Source organism: Trachinotus anak, unplaced genomic scaffold, assembly GCF_046630095.1.
Source record: "Trachinotus anak isolate AG129_WGS33_773 ecotype Australia unplaced genomic scaffold, CSIRO_AGI_Tana_v1 ptg000001l, whole genome shotgun sequence".
In the NCBI taxonomy this organism is placed as follows: Eukaryota; Metazoa; Chordata; class Actinopteri; order Carangiformes; family Carangidae; genus Trachinotus; species Trachinotus anak.
In genome coordinates, this window is record NW_027273852.1 from 16,069,492 (window position 1) to 16,095,133 (window position 25,642).

The 25,642-nt window shown below is 41.9% G+C and overlaps 1 protein-coding gene across 1 annotated transcript; it reads right to left on the minus strand.

Annotated features, from left to right (window-relative positions):
- Positions 1 to 2,403: 2,403 nt before the first annotated feature.
- trappc10 (trafficking protein particle complex subunit 10) lies at positions 2,404 to 25,605 on the minus strand. The gene is made up of 23 exons (XM_071480417.1): positions 25,422 to 25,605; positions 21,404 to 21,485; positions 19,540 to 19,675; positions 16,441 to 16,640; positions 15,988 to 16,183; positions 15,658 to 15,769; positions 15,298 to 15,545; positions 14,505 to 14,651; positions 14,064 to 14,178; positions 13,615 to 13,691; positions 13,297 to 13,388; positions 12,424 to 12,564; positions 11,754 to 11,863; positions 10,998 to 11,530; positions 10,700 to 10,841; positions 9,574 to 9,732; positions 8,941 to 9,170; positions 8,495 to 8,595; positions 8,155 to 8,278; positions 7,122 to 7,286; positions 6,764 to 6,944; positions 5,873 to 6,067; positions 2,404 to 4,868 (listed from the first exon to the last, which is right to left on the minus strand). Exons 1-23 carry the CDS (start codon positions 25,480 to 25,482, stop codon positions 4,621 to 4,623), a joined length of 3,795 nt encoding a protein of 1,264 aa, XP_071336518.1. The 5' UTR covers positions 25,483 to 25,605; the 3' UTR covers positions 2,404 to 4,620.
- Positions 25,606 to 25,642: the final 37 nt, after the last annotated feature.

The following is a 25,642-nucleotide window of genomic DNA, read 5'->3' on the forward strand; positions in this document are numbered from 1 at the left end:
GGGCAGACAGGCCGGAGATAAGGTGAGGGGGGGGGGGGGGGGGGGGCTGAGCTCAGGTCAGCGCCTCAAGAACAGCCTGAGCCAACACTTCAAACAACTATCTGCAAAGCCTGACATGCAGTTGCCCAGTTTTAGCAATGCTCAGTGACGGTTTTATAAAAAATAAGTTACTCTGATGTGCTCTGAACCCTCTCCTGCTCTCATTAGTTCACTCTGTAGCCTACCACTCTTTACCACTTGGAGTTTTTTCACCATATGTCTGAAATGTGTTCACCTGACCCATGAGTTTGTGAATGAATATGTGACTGATTAAAAGTTTAATTCACCTAAATACCAATAAATAAATAAATGAATATTTATGTAAAAACACACACACACACACACACACACACACACACTTTATGTTTTGCACTAAAGATTCATTTTCAATTTTGATGCTCAAAACAACAAATATTGCATTGAAAGATGTCTGAAACATGGCTGTGATTACTCCAAAGACCTCACTGTAGGGCAACTGTCCAACAGAGGAACAGCACCAGTGAAAACACTGCTGATCCCATGATGTGAACACAGTTGGTGGCTTTAACATGAACAGCCAGGAGACACCAGCATCATACACCACTAACGTCTGTCACAGTTTTTGCGGCATGATTCATTATTTATTTAAGAATATTTCAGCTGAAGCAGTTTTATTTGCAGTGTGATGGAAACCAGGGTAAAGACTGAGGTCTGCTGCAGCTTTATATTCCCCTGCAGTCAGCTTGTTACTCCATCTAGTGTCCATTTGAGGTACTTCCTGTTTGCAATTCTTCAAACTTGCAGCACTGACTGCACCATTGTGTTTTACATCAATCATCTTTACTTGTCATGTCATTTAAACAAATCAATGATCAATGATTTTTAGCTTGCGACTCCCAAAAACGTGTTTGCACCTGACATTCTCAACTTTAAAATGTATATGTTTATTTTCATTTATTTTTTGCCCTCAAGATTTTACCACTGATCTTTTTAATTAAGATTTGGCTCCGGTTCTGCTCAGTCTATATACATATTTGATTTTCTGTTTTATATTAGGGCTGAACAATGAATCAAAATATTATTGCAATCACAATATGGTATCCAGTAATCCAGGTGCTGCTGGGAAAATCTGCCCACCACCAAGGTGGGTGAGGTGGAGCCTGCTCCCCTCTGGCCTGACACCAACTATCTACAGCAACCTGCCTGTGTTGCCAGGGCTGTGGTGGTGGAATCAAATGATGTGAGCGCTGTGGGTCCCGTATACCAAACTTCCTGCTGCACTGAGCCAGGAGACTAATGCTCCTGTCCCGATGGCTCCAGACCTCCGAAGTTTGGCTTGACTGCTTCCTGCGCTCCAATGCTCTTTCTGCCTCCGGCCCAAACAACTGGAGCACAGAGGGAGTTTCCAATACGCGCCATTCTGGCAGCAATGTCACAAATCCGCAACCGGGCACTGTGGCCTGGGACAGCAGGTGTTATTTTCTGTGCTTCATCTGGAGAGAGCACCGGTGAAGCAATACACTGGAGGGATGGGATTCAGGCCATGTTCCCCTGCATCACACACGGAGGCCATGGTCCTAGCATTCCTGCTATGGTGGGAAAATGCCCTTGGGTTCATCCATCAGTGCTTCAGCCAAAAAAACTAACTTACAAAGCTAAGCTAGGAAACCAGGTGAGAGCTGTGTATTATATCCACAGCTTGTGACTGGAACATTTAGCATTCTGAGGAATTTATTGCACAACCAACTGTTTAAGACGGTCTGTGTAGCTGGTGAGTGAGCCAGAACAAGAAAAGGAAACTCCAAAACCTCCAGGAGGCCAGAGGGTAACAAGTCGCTCTCTGACAATTGAGTCACAGGCAGAATGACAAACATCGAACAACACAGATTGTGCTTACCTCCCGTCAAACCTGTAAGCAAAATACAGAACCGAAACGCAGATCTGTGGAGCAATTAACCTACGAAGAACGTGAGGTGAGGCGTGAGGTGTCATATCCACTGTGTTCACTGCCACTGTCAGTCATGAAGGACTGAAACAGAACATGAACTTGTCTATAAAGAAATATTTTTTGTGTATTTGGACCTTTCCTGTTTTATCAAGTTCCTGCCTACAAAATGAAATACTTTTTTCCAGTGCAGGGTGGAGGAACCTCATTCAACACCTGTGGACCGTGAGCCGGGCCGAATCATTCAGCATCACTGTTGGAGCTCACTGATGCTTTAGTGTCTGAATGGCAGCAAAAGTCCTGCAGCCAGGTTCCAAAGGTCTGTGGAAAGTTAGAAACCATGAGAGTGGAGGAGCAGCAGATGAATGCTCATGTTCTCTGGAATGAGACGTTTAACACTCGTTATAGCTACCATGCTGTTATTAATACAATACACTGAGTCAGTTCCAATGATTTTTTAATATAGTTGGCAATCAAAGATGATTTTGATTTGAATCATTATTTACAGATCAGTATGTACAGTGGTCAAACAAGAGCAGGAGGCTGTAGTTACACTGTGTGTGCGCGCCAAGGGGGAGGAGCAGAGAGGAGAGGGGCGGGGCAGAAGTAGCTGACATTCATCCTTTCAAATAAATGAATGAATAAATCCAATAACGACTCATTTCAATCATCTATTCAACACCTAACGGTGTGTGTGCATAGCTTGGACACAGATTTGGCGACACACACACCCCACATACACACACACACACAGAATAAATACACACACACTGTATATGAACAATTCACTGATAGGTAAGACAATAGATAGACAATAATGTGCACTAGCTGATCCTCATTTAAAAGTCTCACCTGATCACACACACTTGCAGAGACACGTTCACATAGACCCTCACACATACACAGAACTACAGCTGAACAGATACACACAACACACCGCTAGATTCAGCCTGAGCCTCTCCCGTCATCACTGCTTTTATATTTGAGATTTCTGTGCTGATGTTTGCGCTTGACTCAGAGAAAATAAGTTGCTGCTTTTGTTAAAGACAAATAGAAATAAAGTTATTAAATAAATCTTTCTGTATTTTTGAAGATATATCCACAATCACCAAAGATTCTTCAGGAAAAAAACATTCTCCTTCCTGTAAACTGCCAATAAAACTGATATTTAGCATATAGTCTACAATATAATCATGTATATTTTATAAATTAAATTTTACCTGAACTCTACCGCATGCTTTATCCAAACAAAACTCCATAACAGCTAGTAGTTTATAATTTTTCTAGAATTTATCTTTAAAAAAATTGAATTATTTGATTTCTGTCCTTTTTGTCAAGGAAAAAAATTATATAAAATGCTTTTATTATTGACTGAGGCTGAATTCATCCACGAGCATGGTAAGTAAATTTTGGATCTAGTATTTGATTTATCCACTAACAGGCACCAAAGTCTGTTAAAACATAGTAGTATTTGTTTAAAATATAGCAGAATTTCCATTTTAACTATTAGTAACAGCTTTTACACTGAGAAAATAGTGTTATTTCAAGTGTAAAGGAAAGTTCAATTTTAACCTTTGTTTGTTGAGGTGCATTCCCGTTTACGTGACCCAAAAAGACAAATCACAAATAATAGCTGCTTAACGGTGTGGAGAGAGGGGATGTGTTGGGATTCAGGATGGTCACTGCGTCACATTAGTTGATTACAGACTTAATTCTTGCTATTACTGGGCACAAACTACACACTGGACTCAACAATTACACCTTGCTGTCTTACACAACTTGAGTGGCGTATATAGTCGCCAGGGACCGACTTCACTGTTCCTCCTCCTCCTCTTTGCCTCACCATGTTCTCATCATGTGTAGAGAAGAGAGGGCTCCTGTGGGTCAGTGTGAGGTGAGACACTGTAGAGGTTATCACAGCCGGTGAGAGAAGGCATAATCAGGCTGTTATTATGTAGTCTGATCCCAGAATTAATATGCTACTTCATCGTACACCAGTGAATGTTTTCTGTCTCTGCAGGACAACAGAGTCTGTGAGGACTATGGGTATGTCTTCAATGACACGTTAACGTTTGCAAACCTGCCTGGTTTTGACTGCTATCAGATTGCAGATGAAAACAGCAGCTTATTTAAAGCAACTTGAAAAGAAAGTCTCAAATATAAAAATGATGACTAGTTGAGAGGCACAGTAACAGCAGTTACAGCTGGAAACACTCAGTCAAAGTTACAGTACTTGAGTAGCTGATCAAGGCGTACACACATCTAGGGCTTTGGTGCATCATGGGACAATCAGGAGTGTTATTCTTCAGTTCGAAGGAGCACAACAGGCGCCGATCTGATTGATCAGTCCATATATATATTTATATATTTATAACTATAAATCCATCCAATGAGCTATGTACAAAGTATGGCAAAGAATTTATTATTTCAATTTATCAGCAGATGTCATTGGCTCTTCACTGTGTCTAGTCCATAATGTCTCCAGTGATGTGAACGTTTCATGCTTGGGTGGGGAAGAGGGTCCATACCGGCAACCTGCAGCAGTGTTCGACATGGACTCATGGACCCAATCTGCCCCAGAGCAAAAGCTCAGCAGAGTCCATCCAGGGCCTGGGTTCAGTCCTATAAGAAGAGGATGGGAGGTCTCGCCACCAGGGTCATGTAGCGTTGACCTCCATGATGTGGTCGTCAGTGGCGGGCAGCACCAGGACCTGCTGTGCGTGGCTGTGGTTGAACACCTGCCCAGGGCTGAAGGGCTCCAGACGAGGCATGGCCACACCCTTCTGCTGCTGGTCTCCACTGCCCACAGAGTGGATGCTGCCCCGGCTGCGGATGCTCGCCGTGTCACCCTGGTCGTCCAGCGTCTTGTCCAGCAGGGACAGACTGTCGTTCTCCACGCAGCTGTCTGAGGGTGGCAACAAACAAACAAATTACTCTGTGAAAATCCTGGAGTTTTTGTTGTTGTTTTTTTCATATCTTGGGTTGCTTCTTTCTGTTACAATGATATTTTGAAGAATCAATGATAGGTCAAAGAAAAGAAGCCGTCACGTTGTAAACAAACTAATTTGACCAGATCTATTTGAAAGAGAAAACAAAAAATTTAAATTAAAATGTTAAAATTCTGTTAAAACCCACTTCTTCAAATGGCCGCTGGAGGCTGGCTGCAAAACTGAGTCAGTCCCCATAGACTCACATTTGAAATGCCAAACTTTACAACAGAAATAAACATGTTTACAGCCTGGTACACAACAAACAGTTTTGGTCTCTACAGCTAATTTCCTGACTTCATGACAACTGTATGGGGGGTGAATTTTTCTATAACTCAAATTTTAAATTTTATTAAGGCTTAAAGTTTTGCATAATTGAGGGTGTGTCCCTTTGAGTGACAGATGAATAAGTGTATGCTTGCCACAAAGCGACATGCACCAGAGTCTCAGCTCCACACATTCTACATCTCTTTGCCCATTTTGTATTAACCGGGGGTTCAGCAGAGTCACGCTCTGCCAAGATGGTGATGGTGGAGCAGCTCACTCTGAGCTTCAAAACCACTCTTCAGAAACCTGTGTGTGACGTAACACTGAAGACTGTGGTAAAACCACAGTCTTCAGTGTTACTGAAAACATTGTGATAGTCCATTTAAAGTCTGTTTATTCAATCTGTTTATAACTTGTTTGGGGGTCTTAGTAAAACTCCTCCTCAATAAATAGCATATTCTCACAGCTTGTGCAATACCACCTGCTGCTGCTGGACTGTCAACTGTCAGGGATTCAGTGTCATACGTAACATGCGGCATGACAGCAAGTCCAAAAGGAGTGTATCTACTGTTTCCCAGGACGTTGGAGTCTGCATTCCTTCCCTATGGAACAAACATCTACAAAGACGTGTGGCTTTACACTCGGGGGGTCTTACCAGGGTCTGGCTGAATGGCCACTGCTGCAGTGTGAGGCAGGTACTTCAGCACTTTGATTTTGGGGAAGGGCAGGTGTCCTGCGAACAGAGGCATCACTTCGATCTGCACCTTGTGGGTGGCGTTGGCCGTCATGGGCATCGACACCATCCCTGAACTCTTCCCACACACCGCCCAGTTACTGCTGCTGTCAGCCACTGTGGACACGTACACGTATACGTATACACACACACACACAAGAACTGAAGTCATACAGAACGGATATCTTGTCTGTTCTAGAGTTGGGAATCCTGCAATACCGACTGAAATGTGAACAGATTTTTATACACATGCACATTAACATGAAAATAAGTTAATCTACTAGAAATATTTGTGTGTTGATAAAAATTCACACTGATGAGTCTTCGCTGTATTTACAGTGAACAGCGGACATAACAAACATTATATTTTAATCTGCAACTAATGGTTATTTTCTGTAATAATTTAATAATTATTTCTTTCATTAACTGATTCATCGCTAGGACTATAAAAAAAACAACAAATAAATACACAGGAGAAGCTGGAACCTACAATATAAAATCATATTGGTATGTTAAGTATGTTTGTTGTACATTTTGGATTTCTGTTTTTTTAGAACAATTAGTTGAATATTTTACTATAATCTAAAGAGTAGCAATGACTGATTAATTCAGTTACATTGATAATTAATCATGTGATAATTTAGTGTGTATCACAGATTACCAGAACCTGAAGTGATGTTTGCTCAAATGCAGCTGAAATGTTATAAATATACTTGTTACTAGATAAAAAGCTCAATCAAGATAATTCCTCTCTCAGATTTTGTTCATCCACCCTCTTCTGAACCCAGACAGTGAGTGATTCTCCAGACATACCTTCATACATGAGTTTGGTGGTTTTGAGACCATCAGTGTCAGTCCTGCTCTCCTCTGCCATCTCTCCCTCTGCAGGCTCAGTCAGTCGTGTTATACACACCTCTAGTCCACAGAGGAAACCAGAGCGACAGTGTTGCTCACCAGCAGGAGGCAGGATCTCAGCTCTCACGCTGTACAACGTCTGACAAAATCAAACAGAGGTTATTTATGGCTGGAGAGTCTCCGACTGTGGCTGGAATTCTTAGATAAAACTTAAAAGGGTATATGTTCAGTTTCCCTGTCCACATGTTCCACAAAGATCTACAGATCTGAGCTGCTGACAGCACAATCATCAAAATAAATCTTTGAGAGGACTCACAGTGACTCTCTCGAGCTGGAACTGGTAGTGGAAGGGTTTGAAGGCAGAGACGTCCTGGTTGAGTGGAGAGAAGTTGGCGGAGAAAACACACTGGAGACAGGAAGGCAGGTCATCCTTCCACCTCACCTCCCACAAGCAGAACACACTGTGCTTACTGCACAAAAGCTACACACACACACACACACACACACACACACACACACACACACACACACACACACACACCAGATATCAAGATCAATTAATGTTTGATGGAGTTTTGATGATCTATAAAATGACATCAACAGGAGAGAGATGTATATTGACTGTCAGGAAGTGTCCACATTGATGTGGACACCGTCATGCGTGACACATGAGGCTCCATCCACGTTACCACCTGAACTTTAACAGAAGCAAAACTCTGAAAGCTCTTCCTCCTGTGTGGTAAAGAGTATGGTTGACCGATCGTTTTGACAGACTCTGCCTGATATCTGCACATTAAACCTCTGTTCTGTCATTTCCACAAAGAGGCATCCAGGAGGCCCTCAGCTCAGATGCCTGAACCCCCTCAGTTGGCTACTGTAACACCTCCTTTCCTCCGGATATGTGAGCTCCTCACCCCCCCCATCCTGCGCAGCCCTGCTGAGGAAACGCATTTTGGCTGCTTGTAAACATCATCTTTATTTCTGTCACTACCCAGAGTTCACGGCTATAAATTGGGTGTGGGGGTTGGGTTTCCAGTTTGGAACACAGATATAGAGTAAATGGAGAGCTTTGGCTTCAGGCTCAGCTCCCTCGAGATGGAAGGCTGAAACTAAGGAAGAAAAAAATGTAGAGAAAGATGTATTTTTATATATATTATATATTTATATCCTCATTAGTGTGAACATGAGCTTAGAACCCATCTTTCTTATTTCTAATGTTTCCCCCTAACTACCGTCAAATATTATTAAGTCCATATCTTTTTTTACAAACACTTTTATCAAATGCTTGAAGTTATGTACTGATCTCTCCTGTTGTCACTGTTCAGTTGTGACAATTTCTCTCCGCTCACCTGTTGTGCTTTAGTGTTACGGGACTGTAGCTCCAGTGCTGCATGCTGCTTCTCTGTCAGCTTCACTTCAGCCAGCGTGAAGTTTACATCTGACACGTTCTGCACGCACACCTGGATGTACTTCCTGTTGGGTCAGATCAAAGGTCACAGATCAGACGTGTGTATGAGAATGTATGGGGAATGCACGTGGTAAAAAATGCTATGTTCAAACCCATGAAATATTGGTTCTTGTATTTTGAGGATTTTATTTGAAAGGTGTAATGTAAGAATTTCAGTGGTGTCATGACACATTTTTGTTTCTGTGAGCCTGGAGGCTGGGGGCGGGGGGCTGGGGGCTCACCTGTTACCAGCAGAAAGCAGTGAGTGTTTGGTCTTGAAGGGGATGTAGAAGGTGAGAGCTAGCAGCGTGGAGTAGATCGACCATGGACAGTCGATAGACATCTGTGGACAGACACAGCCAAACTTTAATAACAATTCCCTTCACTTATCATGGTACAAGAACAGCCAACTAACCCACTTTACCCACAGTAAATATTTAGCTGGTTGATAATATGTATGCTTCTGAAAATCATAGGCCTGCAACATGTAATTACTTTTGATACTGATCATTTTATCACTTGGTCTATAAAATCCTCACATCTAAGAACCCAAACAACCACATTTTTTATTCCACTTAAACAACAAATTTTCATTAGAAATGTGAAATGCCTCCATCACAATCTCCCCCACATAAACTGAAACTCATATCACACTCTAAAACTGTGTATTTGTGTGTGTGGACTTCACCCTCTGGTCGATGGCGGTCATGGGCGTGTCAGGATGACTGTAGCTGCGAGGTCGATGGCGGACCTCCCCATTGGTCAGCCTCTCATTGACGGGGCGGTCGGACCCGGATGGGATGATGCACAAAACCTCCAGCTGAAACTCCAGAGTGTGGTAGGGAGGGGTCGGGGGCAGGCTGATACTGGTCACCTTCTCAGACGACTGAATGGAGAGGACGCTTTCACCCACCAACTCTGGACACAGGACAGAGATAGAGATGGATGAATTGAGAACTTTAAAGCAGCATATGTGTCAGTTAGTGTGTTTACAGGCATGAAAATAGCTGGGTGTGGTCAACTTTCTGCAGGAGCTCAGCTTTATAAACATGTACATGAGATATGTGGCCACACTGGGGTGATTAAGAGAAAACCAGTTAACAAAGGTGGATTTGTGCTGAGGAAATCTGACTTCTTGACCATGTAAGGTACATAAACAGACTTCAAACAGCACTGAGATGGTTTGCCAGAAAAGACCAAAATAATAATTAAATCCAAAGTTCAACTGAAACCAAAAAATAATTATGTGAGAGTTGAAGGTAATCTCTGTAAGTGAATGTGGCTGGTGGATTCAAATGAAGCCTTTGAAATATGAACCAACCAGCAGCGGGGTTGGTGATGCGGGCGGTGCAGCTGGTGGAGGGCAGGATGGGCATGGTGTCTGTGTTGCTGAGCTGCAGAGCGTCTCCTTTCTTCACAGCGTAGTGACCCGTCAACAGAGTGAACTTCACTATCTGAGGCAGACCAGCTAACAGAGGCTCTGAAAACAGAACAGCAAGTACATTGAGCAAAGCACACACACACACACACACACACACGCACTTCAAAGTGTGTGTTAACATCGGGGTAATCAGAGCAGTAGAATCATGTATGATGCAAGCAGTGACTCAGATAAAACTTCAACATAATTAAACACTGATTATCATCAATAACAAGTAGAAGCACAACTGATCATTAAAATAATTTAGCTTCTGCTAAATTGTTGAAGAATACTGAACTTGAACTTCTTCCAAAACTAAACTTGATGCATGATGAAACTGGAATTACCGCCTCACGGTTTTATGCCTCCGCCACTCAGATTACATCTGTTTATCCAGAGTCATACAAAATATGAACCATTTGTGGGAAATCTTGTCATAATTGCTGTGTGAAGTTTGGAGTAATTGCTAAAAAGTGTTTTGTGAGGTCACACTGACCTTTACTACCAAAATCTAATCAGTTCATTCTTGAGTCCAAGTGGACATTTGTGCCAAATTTGAAGAAGTTCCGTCAAGGCGTTTCTGAGACATCCTGTCCACGAGAATGGGACGGATGGACAACCTGAAAACAAAAGCCTCTGGCTCTGACTGTCGCTGGCACAGAGGCATAAAAAGAAGGAACTGTATCCAAATGTTTATATGTTCCTCATTCAAATAAACCAAAACCAAAAGTGCAGGTAGAAATTCATTAGCATTCGACATGTTGAGCTAAAGAAGCCTGAGGGCTTGTGAGTCATGCTGTTAGTGCATTGTTAGTTTGTTCAATAAGAAAAATCTGTGAAGAGCTGAGAGTGCAGCTCCTCCTTCAAGCACAGCAGGGGATTTTTTAAAAACAACATTTTGAAAGTGTAATTGTCTGAAGAAATTCATGTCCATAAGTAAAAAGTAGAAACAAAACATACCTGAAAACTATGACTATTACCACAACTTTAGATTTCAAGCATTCAACATTATATAAAAAATTCAGACCTGAGAGAGGCTCCACAGTGAGCTGGGGCTCCTGAGAATACACTTCATACTGGACCGATGGGTAGATGTGAGGCAGCACAAACTGCACCTGACCCACTGTGGCACACAGCTGACGCAATGTGTAAGTACCTGGCTGCCCACTCTACAAAGATGAAGAGTGGAAAAAAAAGAACAAAAAACAAATCAACAGATACATTTTGAATCTGCTTCTGAATGTCAAACACTAATCAACTGGTTTTTCCAAAGGTCACTTTTTTTTTTATCTTTTCATGTACAGCAGCAACAAAGTGTCTCTTACTGGTGCTGTGAAGATGATGCTGTTATTCCCAGGCTCTAATTTTACATCCTGCACTTTCAGCATCTGTGCTCCTTCCTTCATGGCAACAGTAGGAGGGCTGATACAGTTGGGCGTGTCTGGTGGTGAGTTGCTGTCATGACGACGCATGATCAGGTGAGTGTTTTTACACACCACTCCTGTTGAGTTGAGAGAATTGTCTGAAGGACTCCTGTCCTGAATCTCATCCATTTCTAAAGGAGGACGTGTGGCCGAGGAGGAGGGGGGACCCGCTGACGAGTTACCCTGGCTAAACTCTACTGTCCCTGGGTTTGTTTGTCTCTGAGCTCCCTTAGACCTTCCATGAGTCCCGCCATGATCCACGTCAAAGTGAATGCTAGCAGCTACTTGCTGTATGTGAACCGACACGGGCATCAAACATCTCAGAGTGAGCTCCACCTGCAGGACGGCTCCGGAGTGCACAGAGGCCGTCGCTGGGTGGAACTGCAGCCGTGTGAGTTGAGCGAACACCCCCATGCTGAGAGTCACATTGTGGGCTGCAGAGGAAAAAATAATAATTTAAGTTAGCAGTGAGAATGAACTAGTAAGTATGTTATGGTTAACTGCAGTTTAATATAACTTACACAGTGATTTAGTAATCACAGACAACAACTATATGAGCCCTAAAAAACATTGATCACAGACTGATGATACAGAAGAAATATGGTGGTCCTTTCCTTGTAAAGTAAACATGTACCAGTGATGAACCTGATTACTTACAGTGATCTCCAGACTTGCCAGCGAAGGTCAGAATTTCCTGACAAAAGTGCTTCCTCTCCTCTGTGGTCAGATTCACGTCACCAGCCAACAAGGCACTGGTCTGCAGGTAGCTGTGGTGGGTTGTAAAGGAAACCAAACACTACAGTGCATTGGTGCAAGAACCAAGAATCACCCTCCTGAACATAGGGTCTTCTGTTTTCTCTCCAAGGATGTTTGGCAACATTAAGCATCAACAACGGGACAGCAACATAACCCTGATTCAAAATATGCCCTAAAATGAGTGGACTAACTCAAAGCTCAACAGCAACATTTTTGATTACTGTATTTTTCTATAAAGTTTATACAATCCATAACTTTATGTGCCACAAAATGTATTATTTGAAGGAAGGATTTCTATTATACTTCAGCAAGAAAAAAGTGAATAATCTTGAGGTTGTGCAATCAAATGACGGATTATATCTGATTCTTTCTGTAGCAAAGAAAATGATCTGAACCCCATATGTGCAAGTGTGTGCAAGTTCTGTTAAACAAATGCATCCAGAACCATTGTGCATCCTGAATGACAGTTGCTTCCTCTTGTAACTGAGTCTCTGCACCACTGCAAAGTTGACATATTTGGCCCTTGTTTAACTGCAGGTGACCTTTGTGGCACTGGTGCTGTGAAGGATACTCTTCAGTTCTGCCCAGCAGTTTCTGACACTCAGCAATCTGTTTCCTGGTGTGAGTGACAGGGAGGCGCCATCCCTCTGATACATATGACTTCAGAGCTTCCTGTAAGAAGGTCTCTGCCCGCTCAGGGTCTCCCTTCCTCCTAACAAACACAGACACAGAAATTTGTCAACTTGATTTTTTTAAATCTGCAGAAAAGAACAAGATCTGGGTTTTACAACACATCTTTTTAAAGCCATTTTAAAAAGACCAAGGTAAAGGCAGAAAACATTAGTGAAATTAATGTTGTCAATATTGTTCACCCCAACCACATCTATGAAGTGCTGTGACTCAGCATCAATGAATCTTAAACAGTTTTTTTTCCCACTTCAGTAAAGGTGTTGTTTCGCAGACTTAAATACATGTGAGCCGTGACATCTAGTCTGCTAGATGCCCGTCTGCTATTGGCTGGTGTTCTGCATCAGATGATGCTGTGTTCTGTATTTAAAGAAAATGACATCATTTCTCATCAAAGATCAGTAAAAAAGCAGAGGGACAGTTCAGCTCCTTGGTTTTGCCAGTATGTCTAAACACTGCAAATTCTGTCACTGCTTTAGGAGTATGACTTCTAAGAAATGCTCTGTTCCAGTTTTTCTGTTTATTGTTAAGCCCTGTCACCCCCCTCATACCACATTTGTGCTTTCATTTATTCTGACTAATTAGACCTTTCACTAGGACTGTGTGGGTGTTTACAAGCAGTGATTGATTGAGTTCTGGAGAAGAGGCTTATTCAGCAGAATTAACTGAAAATGTGTGTGTGGATGTGCAATGTTTTAAGGAAAACTGTGACACCTGCATACACCCTAACCCAACCAGCAGCTTTAATCCTCCTTACATGTAGAACTCAGCCAGGCTTTTTCCCACCAGCCTGGCGGACCTCAGCCGGCCGATGGCCCTGTACATCTCCATAGCAGCGTGAGAGAGTTCCTGGTGCAACAAGAGGCCAACAAGGTGGTGGTGGAGGCAGAGGGTGAGAGAGAAGGAAGAAACATAATCAGTTTCGAGAAGATTATGCCTGAGAAAAATATTGATTGATTTAAAAAAAAAAAAAAAAAAAAAAAACTGGTGCAGGAATTAAGAGAATGTTGAGTTTACTTCCTGCTTTGCTTACTAGTGAAATACAACACCAAACAGTGGCAGAGCGTTGACTTACAAGATAGTGTCTTTCAAAAGCTTCTACAGACGATAAAGCTTCTTTCAGCTTTTTGTAAGGGCTCTGCAAACTGTTGACTGTGGACGAAGACACAGGAACACAGTTAATTCTTCCCACTCAAATAAGAGTCAGGCTTCTTCATTACACTTTAATCAATATTCTTGGCAAAACAAGCTCACACTTCTTTCAGTGAAGAGTCAGCTCAAACCCTAAAGGCCCTGACACACCACATTGAATTTGTGCCCAGACAAACAGACTCGTGCATCTGCACTGTTAAAAGCTGCACTTGAACACACTGCATAGTACAGCTGACAGTCGACATGCATATACATTATGTGCCAGCATTAGATAAAATACAGATAAGAGTAGGTCATATATATTTGTCAGCCAATAAACATGTTTTTCAAAATCATACAAGTTTCATGTAACAAGAGAGTCTGAAGACTCACCAGTCTCAGGCCTCTCATCCCCAAGTCCGGCCAGCAGATCTACAGTCCTGTTCAGGTCCTCAGATGTGGGTCCCTTCTCTGACACCAGGCCACAGAGTTCCCCCAGGGACTTCAGCTGGAGACGGCAGACAGGAAGAAGAATAAAGGATTCTTATTAGAAAACACAATCAATTGGAGAAAACAATGTTGACCACATATTTACTGTTTGCTATTTATCACTCTAATATTAAACTGACCAAACAAAGACAAATGCATTATTTTAATGCAAAACTGCACAGCAGAAAATAATATACAAATGATACTTAATCAATAGTCTTAACAGCTTAATGGAGACAAACATGTTTCACATTAACCTGCGATCCACTGAAGGTATCACAACATATCCTGGAAGTTAAAATAAGTGATAAAAGCTGAAGCGCCATTATTAAATATTTCTGTCACCTTGTCAGTGGCGTAAGCCCACAGTCCCACAGTGTGGGAGCAGTTTGCAGCTAACTGGGCCTGATCACAACAGCCCTCAATCCTGTGCAAAACCTCCAAGCAGCTGAGGAACACCCAGCAGTCCAGCGCCCCCTCCAGCACCGACACCTGCACGAGAAAAGGAGCAACAACATAAAATGTAATGATGAGTGACACATTCAGTTCAGTCCATTTAGGTTTTTGATGTAGGTTGTTGTCTGTCCATATTAGTATGGATAATGATGATTCCTAATTATTTGGGTCACCCCTGACCTCTCGTCTGGTGAGGTGCCTCAGATCAGTGGATCGACCTGTTTCTGTCTGACGTATTGCCACAGCCCCTCACAGATTAACACAAGTACCACTTCATCAACAACACCCACTTCAACTGGATTTTGTTTAAATATTTCTAGCAGGCGTAGAATGAAATTTACTGTCAGTGTTTATGTTGGTTTGGTCAAGTTTGTCGCTTAGGGGTGACAGAAGCTGCATGTTTCAACCATTTAACCATTATTTTTTAACTGTTTCAGCTTCTCTGCTCACTAGCTAACTAGTTTTCACACACTGAATTGCAACACTTCAAAGAACGACCTGATGTTATTTCTGTGAAACACATATGATTTAGTTTCACAAAACTACACATTTTCACTTTTTATGTTTTCATTACGTTATTCGAAGAGATTACATTTTGGTATTCAACCTGTATTAAGTGTGTGTTGTCCTACAAATAAATACACAAATAGAATTAAAAAAAGCCCTGTCAGAGCCAGTATACCTCGAGCAGGCGTAGTTCCTGGACACAGTTGTGCAGCAGTTCCAGGGCTCTCTGAGTAACCTCCCAGGGCCTCTGGAGGAAGATGAGTAAGGTGCATTGGCGGGAGAAGAGGTAGCTCCTCAGATCCAACAGGCTGGCCTCCCCTCGCTGGATCCCGTCTCTCTTCTCCATGTCAATGGGCCGGCGAAGCAGCAGGCCGCTCCAGCTGCGCACCGGGGCGCAGAATGAGCCAAGCCAGTTAGCTGTGTCTGCGGAGAGAATCACAATAGTTGGACCAAAACCAAAACTAGAAGGGACCTTTGATCTTGGGAACAGAAAATGCATGTCCAAAATGCACAGCACTGGGTAGTGGTTACATACCTCCAGCTCCAAAGTTAAGGACATATTGGGTAAAAAGAGCATCTAGTTCATCATATTGGACCAAGGCATCCTCAAACTGCTGCAGCATCTCAAAAACAAAGGCCAGCTCCTCCTGCACAATCACACACACATACACTCATTTGAGACACAACTGCACTTTGACATTTAAACATCAGAGTGATTCATTTATTCTTATGTTTAATGTAAATAAAGACAGGTTTTCATTCCCATTGAGTCAGTTTCAGTTGTAACACACCCTCTATTTCTCTTTCGCTGCATACAAACCAATTACAAAATCACAGTCCACATGCTCATTCTCTTTCTGCATACCTGGACCATGAAGTATTCACAGAAGCTCCAGCCGGGCTGGGTGCGTTTCTCTCGGAGTGTGCGCATGTCATCTTCGAAGCGGCCCAGGTTCTTGGTGAAGGACATGAGGAGGAGAGTTCGCAGCTTGAGTAATAAGGAATTCCAGGATTCCTGAGACCGAGATGAGTCCTTCAGAGGGTCTGACAGCACCACACACCTGCAGCACAATAACCTTCATTTACTCAGGAACAGTTTCATTAACATGTTTTCTGATATTCAGCAAGTATTTATTATGTTGTCTGCTGTGTCTACATATGATCACATTTCACATCTCTGTCTATGAGCAGAGCAACTACATTCTGCTGTTACTGTGGCAAAAGCAGAAAGTTTGGCAGTCAGTCTGTTAACACGTTCTTGTTTTCTTCTGCCAGTTTCGACTAAATCAGCTTGTTAATAGTAACGGAGGCTCCTCACCTGTCGTTCTGTTTGTTGCAAAAATCACTTCGGATCTTGTCCACGATGGACGACCGAGGCAGGATGTTGGTCTTCTTGTTCTTCTTAGTGTCGTTGGTCTCCACAACGATGATGACCCAGTCTGCTGAGCCGTGGGCCCGCAAGCTGTTCTGCCAGCGCATCATGTCCTCCTTTACCATGCTCTTATACGCCTCTGTATCCTACAACAGAACACAATCCATTTATTATCCAGACATTCTAAGGACATTCACATTTACCTTTAAAAAATGAAAATAAACAGGTTTCTCAACAAAGATCACAGTGTATTATGAAATAACCATTCAACCATGTGACTTCATATACATATGGAGGAATACAGTGTGTAACTGATGCTGCCAATACCATCACTGTTAAAGGTAAGTGTCACCCCATCAAGTTTCATAAAAAACAACTGAGTAATGAAGGAAAATGGAAAAGATACCTGTCTTTTAAATGACCTGCATGTTGTACCCAATGAGGATGTTTCCTCATCAGAGGACAGATGCTCCAGAAAGAGTGGTGGCCAGCAAGTTTACATTTTATCATGACTAAACCTGTATGATACTGAATCTTGTGACTGGGATTTACTGTGTGAACTGGTGTAAAAGGCTTCAGCGTAGTGTTTGTTGTAATTTTGCTGGAGTTGAGTAGAGGTGAGATACAGCTTGTTGTGCCAGTTATTATGTAAGTGTTTACTGGGAGGGAGAGGAACTGAAGCCCTGGTTTTACGCAATGTTTATGAAGTGAACTTGCTTGTGGGTTCTGAATCTTGGTAATCAGTTGAATTACCCTGCACATGCAAAGACAAGTTGATAAGAATTACTTAATTTGGCACTTTTCCCCTTTAGTGTGGTTTCTTTGAAGCATATCTTTTTAACTGTGCCACTGAAGGGTTGGTGATTTTTGTACAACTTATCATTTGTTTGTTTAAGACTGTACACACCCATGGAAAACCCACACAGCTGTTTTCAGTTACACTGGCTAATTATTTTTGTCTGACTGTCCTCAGTAAGGGTGCCTCTGCCTCCCACAGTCAGCTGATTGTGGATGGATCAACTGTCTTTCATGCTCACTTCCTTGGTTGCTTCAGTTTAAGTTAACAAGCTCAATGGGTCATTGAAGGAGCTGCATGTGAATCATGTTAGCAGTAAAACAACTATAATTACATTAATTTAAATCCAAATACAGACATTGAGTTTGACTAGTTTGAACTCTGTGGTTTTATAACCTGTGCAGGTCACAGCTTTCTGTCTGATCATGTCTATGGCGCTTCCCACCTGTCCTCACCACCGTCATGCTGTCCTGCTGTATGCATGGGGGAGGGGAGGGGAGGTGGCAGCCCCGCCTGTACACCGTGTTCAGCCTGCTAACCCTCCAGTTAGCTTCGTTAGCTGAAGCTGAAGCTCTTCCAGCAGGACAACTTGCACCTTTTTACATCCCACAGGTCAGAGAGGATGAGTCAGGGAAACCTGCACCAACTATAGGCAGGGGAAATGTGTGTCTGTGCTCTGAGGTTGTTTTCCCCACGGTGCACAAATTAAGCATATTATCTTTGAGTTTTACACTTTAAACCAGCAGAGTGCAAGTTCTGTTACCTGCAGCGCAGAAGTTGTCCACCAAAACAAAACTGAAGTTGTGTGTAAGATTTAGGTGTTTGTGGTAAAATTAATGCATGTGACAAATAAAATTAAGGACTCTATCCAATGATGTCTAAACATTCACTTGGTTATGAGTCTGAACAAAAACTGAACAATCCAAGTATTACACTATGAGGCTTTAATACAGGTCTATCATATTCATTTGTAATACTGTACAAACGTTAATGTTACTGTGTCCATACAGCATGAACCCACAGGTTCACTGCTCCCACACTTGAGGCACAATCTTTAGGAAATGTCATGAGTCACAGGCTGATGACAGCACTTCCCTGAACTAACCAGCTGCTCAGTCAGCAGCAGCAGGTTCCTGCTTCTCCTCTTGTTTTTCTGCCCTCTGCTTTCTCTGAACAGTCTCACAAAGTGGACGTCAAGTTCACTTTAACCTGGTGACTCCAGGCTCCTAAAAGTGCATCAAGTACGAACGTATGCACAATAATGCTGATACATTTGTAAAGGTATTGTTTTCTCCTTCCCTCCACACAAAGACAATCTTTTCACTTAGGTACATTTTAAAATGCTATTTTCAGAATCAACCTTTACAGACATGAAGTTAATATTATCATTATTATAATTATTATCATAACATTATTAACTCTGTGAACTTGCAGATCTTATGTATCTCAGTTTACATAGCTTGCATATGATGATGTCTGTGACCTATTTTTACCCAGATAAGATAACTAAGTGCTATTCTATTCTTAGAGTGTAGACAAATAGATGTATTTGCAGATCCTGCAACTACATTGATTAAACAAACTTTATCAAGATTTGCACAGGAAACCTACACAGGACATTTCTTCAACTTTCATTTGGTAGCTGCAACATTGAGGCTTTGAGTTGAGTCAGTTTCTCTCCGTCATCACTCTTTGTATTTGTCAACATAACTAATCACACAATACAAGTGCTCAGTGAAGGAACAGTAAAACAGTAATTTGATCCAAAGCAGAGGCAAAGGAATTACCACTAGCATCAGTTAGCAGGTAGCAATTATGACCAGAAATCAAACCATTATTTTATACAAAATTATCACTACAACAACAGTATGTGTCCAGCTATACTGAATGACAGACAGGGGAGGAAGAAGAAAAAATGGAGGGTAAACTTGAGGAGAAAACCAGTACTTGCACATATCTGACACAACAAGTATGATTCAACCCCTCCCCTGGCTGAGGTTTGGCAAATATGCATAATTTTGTTGCTGGGAGAGCTGTGAGGAGCAAAGGTTTTCATAACAGGGCTCCACCGTGTAATGTGGCACAATGCAATATTTAAATTTCACTGTGCTGTCAGTTAAAGTTCCGAGTGCCTGAATCATTGAAGCTGTCGAGCAGGGAGGGTGGGTTTGTGTGTGTGTGTGTGTGTGTGTGTGTGTGTGTGTGTGTGTGTGTGTGTGTGTGTGCGGCTGTGCTGTGAAGTTACTCACACAGCAGTCAGTCCAGTAGATGTGGAGGAAGGGGAAGGTGAGGAGAGCCTTGTTACCCTCCTTGGGGAGCAGCTCCTCTTTAAACTGGACAAAATTAGCTTCAAGGTGGATCATTTTTGGTGCACGGCCATACGTCCTGTACAGGAAAGACAGCAGAGTTTTATAGGATCAATTATATTCTGTTCACAATTACTATGATTTTTATTGTCCCAAGACAAAATATGACCATACTTTATCTATGGAATATCCATGGCTGAATCTTCCACAGATTTAATCTCCATATTCAACCCCATAAATGCACTGAAATCCTAAAATAAACATGATTCCTTAATCGTTCACTGGATCCTCAGCTCTCTCATGAGCTTTAGTTTAAAAGTGTTTAAAGGAAAATTCAGTTTATTGTCACAATTCTGACTCATACAGTCCTTTATCAAATCCAACAACTGAAGAGAGAACAGGGCTTTTATTTGAGACAATGCAGTGCACAAGACAAAGTTTTGCAGTATTTCCAATTTCCATTTTAGCCGTCTATTCTTTGTTTGTGAGAAAATACAAAACGTTTCTCTGTTAATTTGCTGTTGCTGCAAAACATTAAAACCAACAATAAAACCCAGGGTATAAAATATCCCCATTTTTCTTTACCCTTATATCCTTCAACAATTATTCATATCAGTCTTCAAAAACCACCTCAGCACAGAACACAGGTGACAAACTGTGTACAGATACATTGGCCCTGTTAAGGCCTGGTAATAACATCCATCCTGAGTGATCTCATCACAAGTGGACAGCTCTAAGTTCAGGTGTGAACACATCCAAGATGCATACAGCATTTAGGGAGGATTTCAGATCCGCACCCTCAGACCACATTTGAAGGTGGTCTGGGCCACATGTGGCCACATTCTTTTAACAGTGTCAACGGAAATGTGTCCTGACCACATTGAAGGACTCCCTACTCTAGTGACGTCCGCTGCCACAGGCTATTTAGTCCTGTCACAGTGTTATAACGGACAGAAAATATTTTACTATTTCTAATGGATAAAACCTTGTTTCACTGTAGAGCTGTGCGCAGCGCATTGATTCACCCAACCGCTCTTTACCGCTCGCTCGCTCGCTCGCTCACTCACTCGCTCACTCACACGTACATACACAGAGGCACATTGACAACAAGCCGTCTGTCTGATTGGCTAAAAACAACACCGCATACCTGTTTGTTTGCATATGAAGCGGGGAAGTGAGATCTGATCATACGAGGTCACTGGAGACGCATTTTAAAGCCAGGTGTGAACAGACGTACTTAGAGCTGACCACTTGTGCTCGGATCATTTAGGACGCATGTTAATACCAGGTCTGAACAGGGCCATTCAGCCTGGTTATGGTCAATAACCTCCTTCTGAATGCATCCAAACCCATGTATGCCACACATACTCTGATAGTCATCACTGGCATCCTTCATAGACTCATTCAAATTTCTGGAGTATCAATGCAGATATTATTACAACGGCCAACAAGACCTTAATTCCCATTCCAACTCATAAAATTCAAGGTGAGGCAGTATATCCTGCTCCAGTCACCCATCACAGAAAGCATCCTCGCATTACACACAGTAGTCTATCATTGCAGTGTGGATGAGAATAAGTCATCATTAAATGCCTTTATCGGAGAATAAAGAGGATGGTAAAGAGATTAAGACACATTGTGTCTGACCCTCTACACCCAGATGATTTCTTCCCCTGTTCACTAATATTAAAACTGCAAACTAACAGTTAATGAACACTTTTATATGTACGTACATCCTGCTTCCAAATGATAATTATTAATATCATGTTTTTTCCACAGCATGTTCAGCAGGCCAGTGCTCACTCACCTCCTCCATTCCATTGGCTCCCTGGGAAGCTGTTGGGCCAATGACGTGTAGAGAGACGTAAACAAGCTCTGGTCTCCAGCACCTGTGATGAAAGGGGGAGGAAGAAGATGGTTTCAAAATGAGGTCAGAAATGGAGAAATCAAATAGCTCACAGGAAAACTGACATCTAAAATGTACTCACTCTCATGTCCTCATAAGAATAAATGAGCTAAAGATATGGGATATTGTTACAGTCAAATCCCCACATTTCACTAATTCAGGTTTGAGCACCAGAGGAGGCTGAATCAAGTTTACACATAATTAGAGGGTTCCTGGATTTATTATCCCAATAATTTATTTGGTAAGAAAAGCAAGATTACAAGGTGAAAAGTTACTAGGACAACCTAAAATTCAATATCTGACAGTGGAAAAATCCAAGAAAATTTAAGATTAAAATGCAGAGCAGATTTTATGCAAACATCAGAACTATCATTTTTGCTCTCCTGTAAAATTAAAACGAGCATTTGTGACCCTTTAGCACTCTGCTATTATGCTTTTATCAGGTTTCAAACCCAACATAGGTAAATTCCAAGGCAGCAGTTAGCCTGCAGGTAGTTATGAGATATTATGGCATTACTGGGCACATACACTGTATCAGGAAATGCATTCTCAAGAACAAATGAACAGTAATCCATAAAACCAAGAGTCCAAAAGACCTCTGACGGTCTTTGTCACAGAAAGTAAAACACACACCAACACATCCAGCAAACAAGGTGAGGCAGAAATGTCATTTTCATATTTGACACTGTATTAAAGGATGTTGGGGTTTTGCTGGGACAGTCCGATTTGCTGCACTCTTCTCTATAGCAGAGACCATCAGACCATCAGACCATATATGGGTCAATGTCCTGTGGCACTCTCTTCGGAAAACCAGATACTTTTTCTCTTAAGGTTTGTGGAAATTTCTCCTCCTCTAGTTTGCGTTGGGAACTGTGTTATAGGCAATTTTTTAATGCCATCATGTGACGTTTTTTTGATTTACTTGTTTTCTCATTTACAACGGAATAAAGGCTCCAGACTTATTAAGTAGACAGCACTGAAAGCAGGAAACATTTGGCAGAACCATTTCCACCGAAACACAGAACACAATTAAATTTTTCATCTTAACTGTGTTAGTGATTTTTTCCTCATTTTTCAGACTCTCGTTTCTGTATTTTCTAGTGACAGACTAGTAAAGGCCTGCTTTCAAAAACCCTTGGATATTAACTCTTTATTCCAATCGTTCCACATTACGTCCCTGCATGTTTCAGTCTGCTCTTCCATATTCCTCCATGACTGTACAGATCCATTTTTGGAGGTTGATCCAGCCTCCTAATCATCACCAAACCTGTGGACCAGCCCCCCACCTGACTTCCTATGACTGGTACAATCCCCAGTCCAGCAATGATAAAGTGACTTAGGTTTCACAGCAGGTGCCTCATGTCAGAAATGTTCAAACTGTCACTCATGCTAGTGGTGTGCATTTTGATAACAGCACCTTAAAGGGTTGAGGCACTTATTCAAGCTGTACTGGAACTAGGCCAACCATTCAATGAACCATGTAAAAAGCACTTTTTATAACTCCCCTCGAGGGATAAACAGGAACACTGGTCTTACGCTGTTCACCCTGTACAGATGTAAATACCCTCAAACATTATGCAAGAAGAAAGTCGGCACTTAAATCAGTCACTTCTGTTTCAATCCAGTGTGTTGGAACTGGGCCGAAACACTTCCCTGTGCTGACAATCTGACTGCCCTGTAAATCAATTAGCCTCACTACCCACTGTGTTAACACCTGGGCAGATACGAAAGCTCACTGAGTGTTGAGTTTTGCTGTGTGGCATATGACCTAACTACTGGAACATCTGCCGTGCCAGATTTAGTTAAAGCATCTTTGTGCTTTAGATAATGGCATTAATCTTTCCTAAGTCAGACAGCTCCAGTATGCTCCAAGCAAAACTGAACTTTGAATGTTCACAAAGGTTATCTAAGGCTGCTATCAATGCAGCCCTGCAAAACAAACACCAGTGAAATCCCTGTGACTGTTAGAGCCAATCATACACACAGGGTCAAATAACAGTGAAAGTACAACATTGCTCGTCTTGCTGGGACACCTGTAAAAGCAGGAGGAGCAGCGGGTTACACATTCATGACTCTGATGAGAGCTTTTATTCATGAATCTATAAATTTGTGTTTCAGCGTGTGCCAACTTTTTCTTAAAGGCTAAAACGACACTTTGTCTGTGTGACACAAACAGCCTGCAGGCAATTCAAATCAGTAATCTCGCAACACAGTCATCACAAACATAGACACAGAATGCAAAGACAGGCCATTTGTAGCCAGGATAGGTACCAAACATCTGTGACCCTCCTCCCCCAAAATAACTGATGGCTTACACAGTGAACATAATAATAAAAAATAAAAAAACAGTGGTGTAGGTAAACTGTCATGTCAGTTTCATTATCTGAACTTGCAACTTGCAAGAGCCCTTCTCTACCTCAGCCCTAGTTTGTGTCTCTCCTATACTTTTTTAAGATTTAGTTAGAAGTTTTAGATTTAGATTAGAAGATTAGAAGTTCCAAAGTTTTCCTCCACAGTATAGTAGATAAATATTTGTATCATCCTTGACCAATTAATGTTAGCAGATGGAAAACTTTATAACTGTTTACTTGTCCACATGTCATCTTTGCTCAGATCACAGAATGGAGACTTTAGAGAAATGGACTGAAATTCTGCATCATTATACACCATTGGTACCCCAAGGCTGCAACTAAGGATTCATTTCATATTCAAATAGTTGATGATGTTGTGTTTTTCTATTTGTCAAAAAAAACAAAAAAACAAAATCCAATCATAGTGAAAATTGCCAATCAAAAGTTGTAGAGCCCAATTTAATGTCCTCAAATATCTTATTTTGTATGACTCAATAACTAAAGTTATTCCACTGACTGTGATGTAAAAGAGAGAAAAGCAGCAAACCCTGCCATTTGAAAAGCTGGAACCAGAGAATGTGTAGCAATTTTATTATTTTTGCTTGAAAAATTACTAGAACTGACTAACTTGCTAGAAGGATTAATTAGATAGCAAAATAGAGGCGATTATTTTTCTGCTGACCAACTACTTCAACATATTGTCTCACCCTTTGCAACTCCAATGGGTACAGACTCTGAGGTATATGGATGTGAATGTTTGTTACACAACCTGCAGGGCTTCCTTGAAATGATCTCTGACCAATTTGCTTATTTTTCTTTCATCCATCATCAATGCAAATGCCATAAATGTAACAATGATGACTTAGGACCCCCGATAACCACTCAGGAAACACAGGTGTTCGCTGGATCCCACTCTGGGCTACCTTTGAGTTAAGATTTTGAATCTACCAACACTGGTGAACTATCATACCTATGTATTCCTGTTACATTCAAGGTCTACTCCTGTATTGGAGCACCTTAGGACCACACTGTCCTAAAAATGGAGCAGCCTGCGGCGTGAGGTGAAGCTGGCACCCACTACCAGAGCCGGCTCCTAAAATAACCCCTCGAAGAAGCTTCCACAAGACCCCAAGGGATTTATGAATGGCAACCCGACCCCACCGGCCAAACATCATGTGGCGACTACTGTCTGTGCTGCTAACAGAGGAATCGGTGGGTGTCCAGTGGGGAACAAGGTGAAATCCTTCCCAAAACTGCAGCAACTAGCCGTGACGTTTTATCGTTAGCTCGGCCTGTTAATCAGTGTAGCCACTAGCTCGCTGACAGCGACGCCGCTTTTCAGCTGAACACTAAGCACAGACAACGGTGTAGTATATAAATATGAAAATATTACTGCCCTGACGTGAAGAAATTAAGCCACCAATCGTTACGCACACTCACACACAGCGTTTCCAAGCTGGTTAATATAGTGTACCTGCTAGCTTAGCTAAAACGAGCAAATGGCTAGCAGGCTAACTGTCAAGACCAGAAAAAATAAGACTGAACGTCTCCTTTTCATAAACACTCACATGTCACAATCGGCTTGTTTTCCATAGTATAGATGATTGGCTTTTCCTCTTGACACTCCATATGTGTTAGCGTTAGGACTCCATGAAAGTGACATACAAACAGAGCTTTATTATTAGTAAGTGCTTATGTGTGCAGTTGTGTTGAATCGATGGGGCCTGTGTCCCCACTGCACTTCCGGGAAGTGCGTAAACGGTGCGTCATTAAAGGGCCGGCTGTGCTT